General features: G+C 42.0%; 1 protein-coding gene across 1 annotated transcript in view; it reads left to right on the forward strand.

Moving 5' to 3' along the window:
• The window catches only part of LOC147619986 (uncharacterized), a 38,487-nt gene extending 28,233 nt beyond the window's left edge, over positions 1–10,254 (forward strand). Inside the window, exon 5 of the mRNA XM_086772107.1 lies at positions 9,075–10,254. Coding sequence (XP_086628233.1) covers positions 9,075–9,739 — 665 coding nt within the window. The 3' untranslated portion in view covers positions 9,740–10,254. The remainder of the gene's footprint in view (positions 1–9,074) is intronic.
• The last annotated feature ends 2,546 nt before the right edge of the window (positions 10,255–12,800 follow it).

Here is a 12,800-nt window from a genome sequence, read left to right on the forward strand (position 1 = left end):
AGAGCCATTGAGTTATGCAGAGCTCGATGCCCTAGACCCCATGGCCCTCGCCCGTGGCCACGCCACCACAGGAGGGTCCAGGCCATCATCTCCCATCATCGCAAGACCTTCTCGCAATTACTCAGTTTTACCACCTTGAGCACCATGTCACAGCGGACCATGAGGGATGTATTAGGGTGATATGAGAGCTCTCTGCTTATGTACCTAGATCAGATTTTATAGTTCTAGATTTCTGTTATCTTTCTTTATTACTATTTTGTAACTAGGATGATGTACCTCATGGATATGATGTAACCTTTTGGTCTCATAGGTCATTTTGGCCTTTTGAAGACGTTATTACAACTTTCTTTCTTTCTTTCTCTCTCTACACGCCATGGATATTTTCCACCTACCATAGTTTTACCACCTTGAGCACCATGTCACAGCGGCCCATGAGGGATGTATTAGGGTGATATGAGAGCTCTTTGCTCATGTACCTAGATCAGATTTTATAGTTCTAGATTTCTGTTATCTTTCTTTATTACTATTTTGTAACCAGGATGATGTACGTCATGGATATGATGTAACCTTTTGGTCTCATAGGTCATTTTGGCCTTTTGAAGACGTTATTACAACTTTCTTTCTTTCTTTCTTCTTTCTTTCTCTCTCTACACACCATGGATATTTTCCACCTACCATAGTTTGTCTGGGCTGCAAACCCTAACCCTAAACTTCATCAATTGGTATAAGAGCTAGGGTTTCTATAAGTTTAGGGTTTTTGCATCTTTGCTGTGCCTGCCTTCGATGCTGGTCACCTCCCATCACTATCAGAGTCAATTGTACCTACTGTGCCTGATCGTCATTCGGATGTTGTTCACACTTCTGTAGACTTCTCTGTATTGCCAACGCCGCCTGTATTATCTGCCTACATTGACCAACAACACTACCACCACCTACTTGTTGACACAAATCGGTCGACGACAATGAACAGTGAGGAAGAACTGATATATGGCAAGCTAGCATAGACAGACTGACAATAGCTGCAATAGCAACAATGTGGCACAAGGTATGGCACTCTCTTGTGCCATTGGCCACCACAATAGCACACTTGTTGTCACTTCATCAACATCCAACATCGAATATACCTACATGTTACAATTAGTGCATCTCAGTGTATTTATGGGCTTTACCCATTTTGGGTATTTTATTCATTTACGCCTATTTTAGGGAGACGTGGAGCTGTCGGCCAGCTCCCACACTGCACTATAAAAGGAGGCCTCCCATTATTCACTTCATCATCCAATCCCGTGCACATTGTTCAACATCTCTTGCTGGCTATTGCCATTGTAAAGCTGATTGCTGTTATAAAAGGTGATCTTGTCCACAAGCTCTCTCTCTTGTTCAGTTTATGCTTCCGCTTGTGCATTCTCCAACATGGTATCACTCGCTTAGGTTCAAGCTGCTCCATCATTTTTGCAATCTGCTCGCCGATTTCCTTAACTGCGCTGTGCGTTTTGCTTCCATAACTTCTCCTAGCTGCGGATCAGTCTTCTATAGTGCCTTCGTTTCTGTACCTTGCTGCGTTTTCTGGTCCAGCCACCATATTCTTGCTGTCAGCCAGCCCTCAAGGCTGCGTTTTGCTCTACAGAGGCAGGTTGTGAAGTTTTTTGGCTGCATTTTTTGCGTCAGTATTAGTTGGTGGTAAGCTTCTTGCATGTGGTGTTGCCAAACAAGTGGCTCTACATCTTCTTCTTCCTCCACAAGTCCCTGCCCTTCCAATAGGAGGTTCCCGGTGGTTCTAGGACTGTTTTGTTGCTGTCTAGCCTCTTTCTCTCTCAGATTTGAGAGGGGGCTGATCGTTGGAAAGCACTTGAGAGGAGTTTTGGAGTGCTGAGATTTGTGTACGAACAAGGATGACAAGTTGAACGGACCCAACTATGCTCATTGGAAGCTGTAAATGCAGATCTAGTTAATCCACACAGGTTTTTGGGATAATGTTCAGGGCAATGAGAAGAAGTCCGAGCATCCTCAGAACTCTAGGAGGTGGACTCAAGATCAAGAGGATGAATTCCTTGCGGAATTACAAGACTGGGAGAATGGCGATTCGACCATCACAGAGGAGGTCTCACCGGCCGTGCAAACTGTCACCAGTGCTCATCAGGTATGGTCTAAATTGGAGGATCTCTTTGCTTGAGATTCGTCAATGAGGGCAGTTACCTTGCAAGGGCAACTCTATGGTTTTTTATTTCCTGCAGGCAGTTGCATGCAGTCGTTCCTCATGAAGGCCAAGGTTATCCATGGCCAGTTACTAGCAATGGGTGCTGCTTTGTCCTTTGCCCAGTTGGTTGCACTTATCCTCACCAAGCTTCCCCCAGACTATGATGTGATTTCTCGATCTTTGAGGTGCCAGGTCACATCCACTCAGTTGGATTTTGATGATCTTATTTCTCTACTCTTGGAGGAAGAGTCCGTCCTCATTTCTTAGGGTAAGATAAATTTGTCTCTTAACTGTTACGATCAGGCACTTACTTCAGTTCAAAAGAAAGGTCGAAGTCGCTGCTTCTCTTGTGGGAAGAGAGGACATCTGTCCAAGGATTGTTTGTCCAAGAAGAAGGACAAGGCCAAGGGCAAGTCTTCATCTCAGAAAAACAGCAAAGACAAGACAAAGGACAGTGATACAGATTCCTCTACTAACACTTCTAGGGCTCCTAGGACGCTTCCAGCTCAGCTCAGGAGGACCCAAATGGTGTACTTCTCTCCCATGTGCTTCCAACCAGAGGAGGCTTGTGGGCGGGAGAGGGGGCTGATTGCAACTCCATTTACTGGTGCATGGGAACTGTGATTCGGAGTTCCAAGCATTAGACATCTGGCTGGACATGGTTATATTTTTTGTAGCAGAGATTACGAACTGGATCTGTTCCGAGTTCATTGTTCGAGGCTTTTGGGACGTGATGTGTTTTCCGTCCACTGTTGAGGATTATGGGTGCAGTGTGTCGAGCAGCTCATCATCTATTCTTGGAGTTCACTGCACACTTGTGTGCGAATTCGTAGCCAAGCAAAGTTCCTTGCTGTTCGTGGTGGCATTTTGTTTCAAGGAAATAGGTTGGTGAGTGCTCTCTCCGAGGTGATTCTAGTATTCGCGGTGCTGGAGGGTCCATGGTCGCATCTTCATCAACTTATCTTCTTCAAACTCTTGCACACTATGAGCTGCAAAGGGGGTGTTAGAATTAGTGCATCTTAGTGTATTTATGGGCTTTACCCCTTTTGGGTATTTTATTCATTTACTCCTTTTTTAGGGAGTCGTGGAGCTATTGGCCAGCTCCCACACTACACTATAAAAGGAGGCTTCCCATTATTCACTTCATCATCCAATCCCGTGCACATTGTTCAACATCTCTTGCTAGCTATTGCCATTGTAAAGCTGATTGCTATTATAAAAGGTGATCTTGTCCACAAGCTCTCTCTACTCTCTCTCTTGTTCAGTTTATGCTTCTGCCTGTGTATTCTCCAACACTACATACATGCAGTGGCACATCAACATTATTCTAGGGTTCTTCATCATTTGGGACATTTTCAAAGTTAGATGAAATCTATCAAATTGATGTTGTTATTTTAACAAAAATCTAGGGGTTTTCAGAAATTGGGCACAAATTGGTCAAATTGAAGCCTTTGTTATCTAAAAATTTGGATTTTTTTTTGGTAAAAAATGAAGAAATTTGTCAAATTTCACATGAATATCTATGATAATCATCTTGTAACTGAGATAGACACTGCCCTTGGGTATTAACCAAGTGGTAAGACCTTCTCATTCATCATGACCTCTCACATGTTCAATGGGCAAGGTTTTCATACTTGGCAAATGAAAAATCAAGTTTCATTTGATGAGAAAATTTATGGGGTTTAGTGAAAAATACTAATGGTACAACCTCTTCTTCTACCACTAATGAAGGAGAAGTAAGAACAAGCCAGGATCTTTTTAGAGAAGAAAGAGCATATGTCATTATTGCTCTTGGCTTGGGTGATGACTATCTACATCATATTTGTGATCTTGAATCACTTGTTGAAGCTTGGGCTAAACTTGATGTACTTTTGGGAGCTAGTGCCAAAAACTCTAAGCTTTCTTTGAAGATTACTTTCTTTGAGGTGCAATTAAAACATGAGAATCTCTTGTTCACATATCAACAAAATGAGCAGTCTTATGACTCAACTTGCTGTAGTTAAATCTCCAGTAACTGATGATGATGCCATGGTAGTGCTTCTCAAAAGCATGCGTGAAGAGAATGACAACCTGGTCACAACCTTGAAGAATGTACGTGATCCAATCTTGGAAGGAATCATTAGTGCTTTGTAGGAAGAAGAAAGAAAGGAGGAGCAAAGGTCTACTGAAGTTGTCACTGAACAAGGCTTTGCCACAAAGTTCAAGGAATACTTGAAAGGGAAAGCCAAAGATTGCCTTTACCACACAATCTTGCAATGGTAAAGGGATTGCCTTTACCATTGCAAGATTGTGTGGTAAAGGCAATCATTTGGAAAAGGATTGTTTTAGCCTCAAACCCTGTGGTATTTGTGGGAAGAACAATCATCTTGAGAAAATTGTTATTCCAAGAAGATCACTGTAAATGTTGCTAAAGAAAAGGATCTTTCCAAAATGGAAGGCAACTTTTGTGAAGATGACTGGGCTTTTTAGTCCAAGTTCTATGTTGCTTGTATAACCTAATCCTTGTTTGTGTCTACTCTTGGGAACCCATATCTTGAATGAAAAACTAGAGCCATTGTGCCTAGATTTATCCTTGACACAATATAAGACAATCCCTTGAGGGGTGTTTGTTTGGATCAAGGTCTTGTCCATGTGTATGTGTGAACACTCTTTTATGAGTGTTTTTGTGTGTGAGAGTGTGTGAACCCACTCTTAGAGTAGTTAGAATAAATATATAGATATATACCTGTTTGACATGAGCAATGATGTCATGCGAATGAGCCTCTAATGCTATAAAAGCATTGTCCTTGGTGAAGGCTATAAAAGCATTGTACTTGGTGAAGCTTTACATAACATCAATCTATCAATCATTGAGTCGTGCAAATCATAGAGCTTTGTTCTCTTTCTATCCATCTTTCTCTCTATCCATAAGGTGGGAGACCCCATGGATCCTAATAAGTACATAGTCATCATGATCGGCCATATCTTGGCCAAGCTCTATGGATCTATACTTGGATCACATATTCATGCTTCAGGCTATCATCGAGCAGGTGAAGGTAGATGGTTGTGCCGACTATACTGCTGCTTTGTGGACTTCTGCAAAGCTTTTGATACCATGCCTCGGGCTTGTCTCCTAGAGCGCTTATAGCATCTTAGGGTTCCATCTGACATGATCAGACTATCATTGTCTTATATGAGTGAGTTATTGATAGGGTGAGATGCTCAGGAGGACTCTTTGAGGTCTCTAGCACCGTCAGAGTGAGACAAGGATGCCACTATCTTCGGCCCTTTTTGGACTCTACATAGATGAGATATCAGACTTCATTGGCAGAGCGGGACGTAGAGGAGCTTCTCTGGGAGGTATTCTAGTTTCCATCTTTTTATGTGCTGATGGTATTGTACTCATTGCAGATTCTGAGGGGCTACCGAAGCATATGGATGCTTTACAAGATTTTTGCACACAGAGGGGGTTCTCAGTCAACCTTGGGAAAACCAAGGTTATGATATTCCACACCTACCCAGTTGTAGGCCGTATAGAGAGATCACTTACATGGGTAGCAGGGTTGAGGTGGTGCACTCATATGTCTATCTCAGAGCTACCTTCACTAGTCCATGCTTCTCTATGAGACAAGCGGCAGAGGATAGACTCACTAGAGGATATGTATCTTTAGCCCTATTGGAGAGGTAAGTGTTTCTGGGCACATTTTCAGGAGCCGAGGACAAAGGGTTGGCCTTTTGACACCCTAGTCACCCCAGCACTTATGTATGCAACTCCCTTTTGGGCACTAGATTTGTCCCCGGAAAATTGACAGCGCATAGAGCGTCCTCAAATCATGATATTATCGCGGATGATATGCAGCAAACCATCTGTCCCCAAGCAGATCATCCAGGCAGAGTTTGCTACGCCTCCTATGTTGATGGAGGCCCTATTTGAGACAGTCACTTATATACAGAGGGTGAGGGAGATGGATCCACTTCGACTTCCTTGACTTGCACACTAGTCATCACAACACATAGCAGCAAGAGGAGAGCATCCATCCTGGTATGGCAAGGTACTCACTTGGTTTCAGGCACATGGACTACAGATGGACCGGCTTCCTCCCATTCAGTAGGATTCAAGTTCCCCATACATTAGGCTTGTACATGAGGACACGAACCGGGTGATCCGATACAATTTATTGGTGCTAAACATACATTACACACACATAACACATGGATCACACCGGTAGGTCCATTGCCTACCAAGATGCAGTACTACAGAGATCATTTCCTGAGATTCACAGCAGATGGTTTCATACAGAGACCCAGTCATCTCAATGTCTTCATGTCCCATGCTATGAGGATAGCCATTGGCCAGCTGAGGGTATCATCCCATAGACTAAGGATAGAGACTGGCAAAGCTGAACGGATACCCAGAGAGGACAAGACATGTAGACTTTGTTAGACGAGGGTTGAGTCGGAGGAGCACTTTGTTTGCCAATGTCGAGTCTACTATGAGATCAAAGGGAGATTTCACTGTATATTCAGAGAGGGCTTTGGAGCTTTATTTCAGATCATGGAATACCTAGATCAGAGGTGCCTTGGACTGTTCCTATTGGATCTCAACTGACACAGAGAGTCACTACTCAGAGATCCTCGCCCGCAACACTCCTCTCAACTTATCATCACTAGTTTTTTTCCAACCTAGAGGGGTGGATAGGGAGGCACCAAAGTCCGCCACAGTGGATATGGGAGCCTATACCACAGTGCCCCCTCACTGCAGCAGGTCCATGGGAGTGGGCACGCACAGTGCGGAGAGCTGGGCGTCCTTGTCTCGTCCGACCTCAGCCACCCCTGGTTCATCAACCCTAGATTCAAGAGATCTTGGCCCCCCATCAAGCGGTCTCATACAGGGTTGATTGACTATTTTATTCAGCTCTCCTATATCCCATCACTCATGTTACCCTATACCTAGCATAGTAGGATCTAGATTTTTCATCTTCTATAATCTGAGAGTCTGAGATCTTAGCTTTCAGTTTTCAGTTCTAGTTTACTGTTGCATTTTCTTTTTTCATCCATGGTGAGATTACTTGGACACTATGTATACCTCATTTTGGTCTCATAGACCCTTTGGGTCTTTTGAAGACATTAATATAACTTTCTTTCTTTCTTTGTTTCTACACACCATGGACACTTTCCACCCACCATAGTTCGTTTGGGCTGTAAACCATAACCCTAAACTTCATCACATTTGGGGGATACAACGGACCTATGATTTGGTAAAACAGATGTTTACTGGCCTAAGATGAAGGTGGAAGTTAGGACTATGTGGTTAAATGTCATCAATGTTAGGTGAATAAGGTTGAACACCTTAGGGCTATAGGGTTATTACGTCCTCTAGAGATTCCTTCTAGGAAATGGGAAAGTATTTCCATTGATTTTATTGTTAGTATGGCCACAGACTGAACAGAGGGCATGATGCCATCTGGGTGGTGAGCAGACAAGCTGACAAAGATGGCATGGAAGTCCCAACAGTCCCTTCCCACTGACTCTCACTGATCTGCAGTGGAAGCTCATCAACATCATAGCAGTCTGGCACATTTGGCAGTCATGCTGCAACAAGGCCATCCCTACGGCAGAGACCATCCGCTTCATTTGGATAGATATCATCCACACCTGTGGGAACACTAGGAACGTCTACAGGGTGACTCAAAGATTATGTAGCAACAATGTGCAGCCTTCCGACACCATTGGAGCCCTGGTCCCTTTCTCACCCAGGTGACAGCGGTACATTTTGGCATTAAAGGGCTGCACTGTGGCATTCCCTCCTCTCTCTCAGAGGTAATCTCCCTTTGAGAGTAGCCAGACATGGAGGGACCCCGCCCCCCCGCGCCCCCGCGCCCCCCCCCACCCCCCACCCCCCTCCGCGCTCTCTCTCAATCCTAGTGTTTATACTTTTCCGGAGGGTTGTAAGTGGATGACCTCTTTTTCTACTGATGGAAGGATCAAAAGCCAAGGAAGAATCTCATCTTTCAAGAGCCTAGAGGGTGAACCCTTAATGTTCCTATAGAACATATCAGAAATGCTCATCTGCACCGGCTGAGTGCGTGGTTGCTGTCTCCTGTGAACTTTTAGTGACCTCATTTGGGTCATAGATGTGGCTCCATGCATCCAGGATCTATGGAAAGCTGCAAGTCTCAAAGACGTCTCAAAACAAGTCCTGTGTGGTCGGGCCTCAATCCAAACTCTGACTGAGGTTCCTGTGGGTTAGTGTAATCTGGCCCTCACCTTACATTAACCAATCCATGTTAAGAAAGGAGTGTTTGAACTTTGCTTGCTGTCTTCCAGCATGCAATTGGGCTTTATATATGGGGAAACGTGCCCATGTGTAGACCTGAACTTCCTGGAGGACATTGGGACAATGGCTAACATGGTTGCCATCTCCTGTGAACTTTTAGTGACCTCACTTGGGTCATAGATGTGGCTCCATGCATCCTGGCTCTACGGAAAGGTGCTAGTCTCAAGGATGTCTCAAGACAAGTCCCCTGTGATTGGGCCTCAATCCAAACTCTGACTGAGGGTCCTGTGGATGTCATCTGGCCCTCACCCTACATTAACCAATCCATGGTAAGAAAGGAGTGTTTGAACTTTGGTTGCTGTCTTCCAGCATGCAACTGTGCTTATATATATATATATATATATATATATATATATATATATATATATATATATATATATATATATATATATATATATATATATATATATATAGATAGATAGATAGAGAGAGAGAGAGAGAGAGAGAGAGAGAGAGTTGTGTTTCAATGCTTGTATGGATTTTTCTTTCATCTCCAGCTTGGTTTTATAATTTTTGGATATTGCTATGCAGCTGATAATTTGTTGGTATCTGATTACACAGATGATGATGAATTTGATTACAAGAAGGCTGAGGACATTCACCTTGAAAAAAAGAAGATGATCAAGCCAATATGTTGGACATCAGAAGAGTTGGCACAGCGTGGTGGTAGGACAGATCGTCGTGTTGCCAAAGAACTAGTAACAGCAGAGCAGCAACTCTTCAAGAACAGCCAAAAGAGACATGCAGTTGATGTGCAGGAAAAGGGCTTGGATTCCTCAGACAGTGATGAGTGGGATGATCATAATGATGCAGAGCTGGATAACCTTGCAGATAATGATGATGATGAAAATGTAGAGTCGGGTTATGATGTTACAGATGATGAGTTTGAAGGGAGGCAATCTTCTCATTTTGGTGGCAAGAAGCATGCTGCCAAAGTAAAGGAGGCGGCAAGCACAGATGATGACCTTGGAGATTATGTAGAGAGAGAATCTTCTCATTGTGATGGTAAGAAGGTTGCCAAAGTAAAGGAGGCGGCAAGCACAGGCAAGAGACACAAACAGTTCAGGAATAAGAAGATTGCGAGATTCGTCAATGACTTCATCAATGAAGAGGATGAAGAGGAGCATGAAGAGTTTGACAGTGATTTTGATGATCTAGATGACATCAATGATAGCAGAAAAAGCTCTGATTCAGGTGGCAAAGGCGCATCGAGAGGCGGGAAATAAAAGATCGCAGAGAAGGGGAGTGTGATGATGACTTTGTTATCGATGGCTGATCGATGATGGGTGAAAAAACAAGTGTGGACGGTGTCAACAATATCCTTGACATTGATATATTGAAGAGGACAAAAGTTTTCGTGGAGGGACGGCTACAGAGGAAGGCACCTTCTCAGGGAAAGCACTAAAGGTGTAAGGAACTGACAGATGGGGTTTGGATTTGCCTCAATATATACACAACAAAAGAGTTCGCTAATTACAGATGCAAGATGGTTGTTACAAACAAATTAGTTTGAAATAGCTACTATGAAAGCTCTTGAACAAAGAGTGGCAAGTATGGCTCTTGGAATCAAGCTGTGGGGTGTGCTTTCTTTTGTATGAACATTTCACCTAGAGTTATGTTGCCGTCTTCACATTGTGATTGTATTGTAACTTGGGATCTGGAAAAGATTTTCACTTTATCTTTGCAAAGATTTAGTGGATGAGTTTTGGGTTTGGCATTTATCATCACACAGTTAGCCTGAGTTTGTGGTTGGACATGTGATTCTTGTAGGTTGGTAGGATAGCTCTTTGTTTGATGGTGGATTGCAGGGCTTTGTAATTTCAAGGAAATGCTAAATTTTCATTTGAGGGATATTCTAACTTTTGGTTTGCAATGATTGTTTAAGAACAACTCATTGCAATCATAGAATAGCTTTAAATATTGATTCCACATAATCAAATAGGGGTCTTGTAAGGTTTTGTTTCTCCTCATTGTGATGCAAGACAATCAAAGTGAGTATGACACTGAAAGAGGTGGGCGAGGTTTTATCGGCAACTTCTTGGCAAGAAATGAAAAATGAAAAGGAAGCCAATCATGGATTCATGCACGATCCTTCCCTCGTTCATTTTTAAAGTTTCTCATGCAGTTTTCTACGAATGGTCTCCACCTCACCTAACAAGTTATGTAAATGATTTCTTTCACTTGGCATGCAATTAGGTGTGGACGATGCTTGCTTGATATATCCAAACCCTAGTAGCTAGGCATCTTGACCCATCTAGATTCAAATGGTGAGGTGCATTTTTGTTATTCATGTGTGTGTGAAGGTTTGATGACTCTTGCCACCACTGACACCAACATAAGAGCATGGACATCTCCTTGTTGGCTGGCCATGTGAGATGCGTTGGCGATGGAGTCAACGTGGTAACCAAGCTCACAAGCTCTCTTGGACTTGAAGGAGGGGAGGCAATGTAACAAGCATCTATCTAATCTTGCACACATCGTCAATTTCTCCCATGACTTTTTGTTCCTTTGAAAACAAGAGAGCTTTAAGTATATGGTGCTAGGGTTTAACCTGGCAAGGTGGCCACTCCAAAAGTCCCTTTGAATAATCTAATTCTATGTAGCTCGTTGACAAGTAGATTCAGCCACATGGCATCGTGTAATTGTTGGGATAAAACCAACCTAAATGCGCACACATATACATGTGTATAAGTACGTAGGTACATTTATATATATACACACGAACAAACTTTTTTTTTGTGTTAAAAGTGATGTTCTATTACTTCATTGTACAAGGAAAGAAACCCTCAAAAGTGACTAAACTTCTTCAAGATTAGAAACAGTAGAAAAACAAGTAACTACAATTGGTCCATCTCTTGTAGTCTATGGCAATCATATAGAGATTGGTATAAAGATTGGCAAAAATATGAGCACTTGTCAATTTGTGTAGGGTGAAAAATTAGATGATTGCGAGCTAATCAAGAGTGTCCAAAATGCCAAAAAGCGTGTCCAAACAAGGAAACTTGCATAATTAACCAATCTTTGGTGATATTTTCCAAAGATCTCAAAATGCTTGGAGACACAACATTCTAGAAATTGAGCAGCCAAAGAAACAGATAATATGAGTAAGAAATATTTGGTATCCAAACAAGACCATAGTAAATGAGACAATCTTATTGCAATTTGAGAATCTAAAACAAGATGCAGAAACTATCCTTCTTTTGGCTCGATTTACACCAATAGGTCCCAAGTATCACCACAAGAAAACTCTCTGCTTTAATGGTAATTTATTAGTCCAAATATTTAGTTTTTTTTTCACCATTTTGTTATCTTATCCATATTCCAAAGCCTATTCCAATGAGAACAATCTACCGCTCAGGAATTATCAATCTGTATAATGTAATGCACACACATATACACGTGTATAAGTACGTAGGTATATTTATCTATATACACAGGAATACACTTTTTTTTTCTGGTTAAAAGTGATGTTCTATCACTTTATTGTACAAGGAAAGAAACCCTCAAAAGTGAGGAAACTTCTTCAAGATCAGAAACAGTAGACAAACAAGTCTAATTGCAAAACTGGTCCATCTCTTGTAGTCTATGGCAATCATATATAGATTGGTGCAAAGATTGGCAAAAATATGAGTACTTGTCAATTTGTGTAGAGTGAAAAATCAGATGATTGTGGCTAATCAAGAGTGTCTAAAGTGCCCAAAAGCGTGTCCCAGCAAGGAAACTTGCATCATCAAACCAATCTTTGGTGATATCGTCCAAAATCTAGAAATTCTTGGAGACACATAATCCTAGAAATGTGGCAACCAAAGAAACAAATAATACGAGCAAGAAATATTTGGTATCCAAACAAACCCATAGAAAATGAGACACAATCTTATTGCAATTTGAGCTTCTAAAACAAGATGAGGAAACTATCCTTTTTTTCGCTGGAGTTACACCAATAGGTGGCACTCCAACCAAGTATCACCAGAAGAAAACTCTCTACTTTAATGGAAATTTATCAATCCAAATATTTGGAGATTTCTTTTCCACCATTTGGTTGTCTTATCGATATTCCAAAGCCAATGCCAATTAGAAACAATCCTCGGCTCAGGAATGATCAATTTGTATAATGTAGTGCGCACACACATATACACGTGTATAAGTACGGACTTGTACATTTATCTATATACACACGAAAATACTTTTTTTTGGGGGTTAAAAGTGATGTTCTATTACTTCATTGTACAAGGAAAGAAACCCTCAAAAGTGAGGAAACTTCTTCAAGATCGGAAACAATAGAAAAAC

Source organism: Cibotium barometz, chromosome 32 (genome assembly GCF_041138505.1).
Source record: "Cibotium barometz isolate CiBa-2024 chromosome 32, ASM4113850v1, whole genome shotgun sequence".
NCBI classification, from domain to species: Eukaryota; Viridiplantae; Streptophyta; class Polypodiopsida; order Cyatheales; family Cibotiaceae; genus Cibotium; species Cibotium barometz.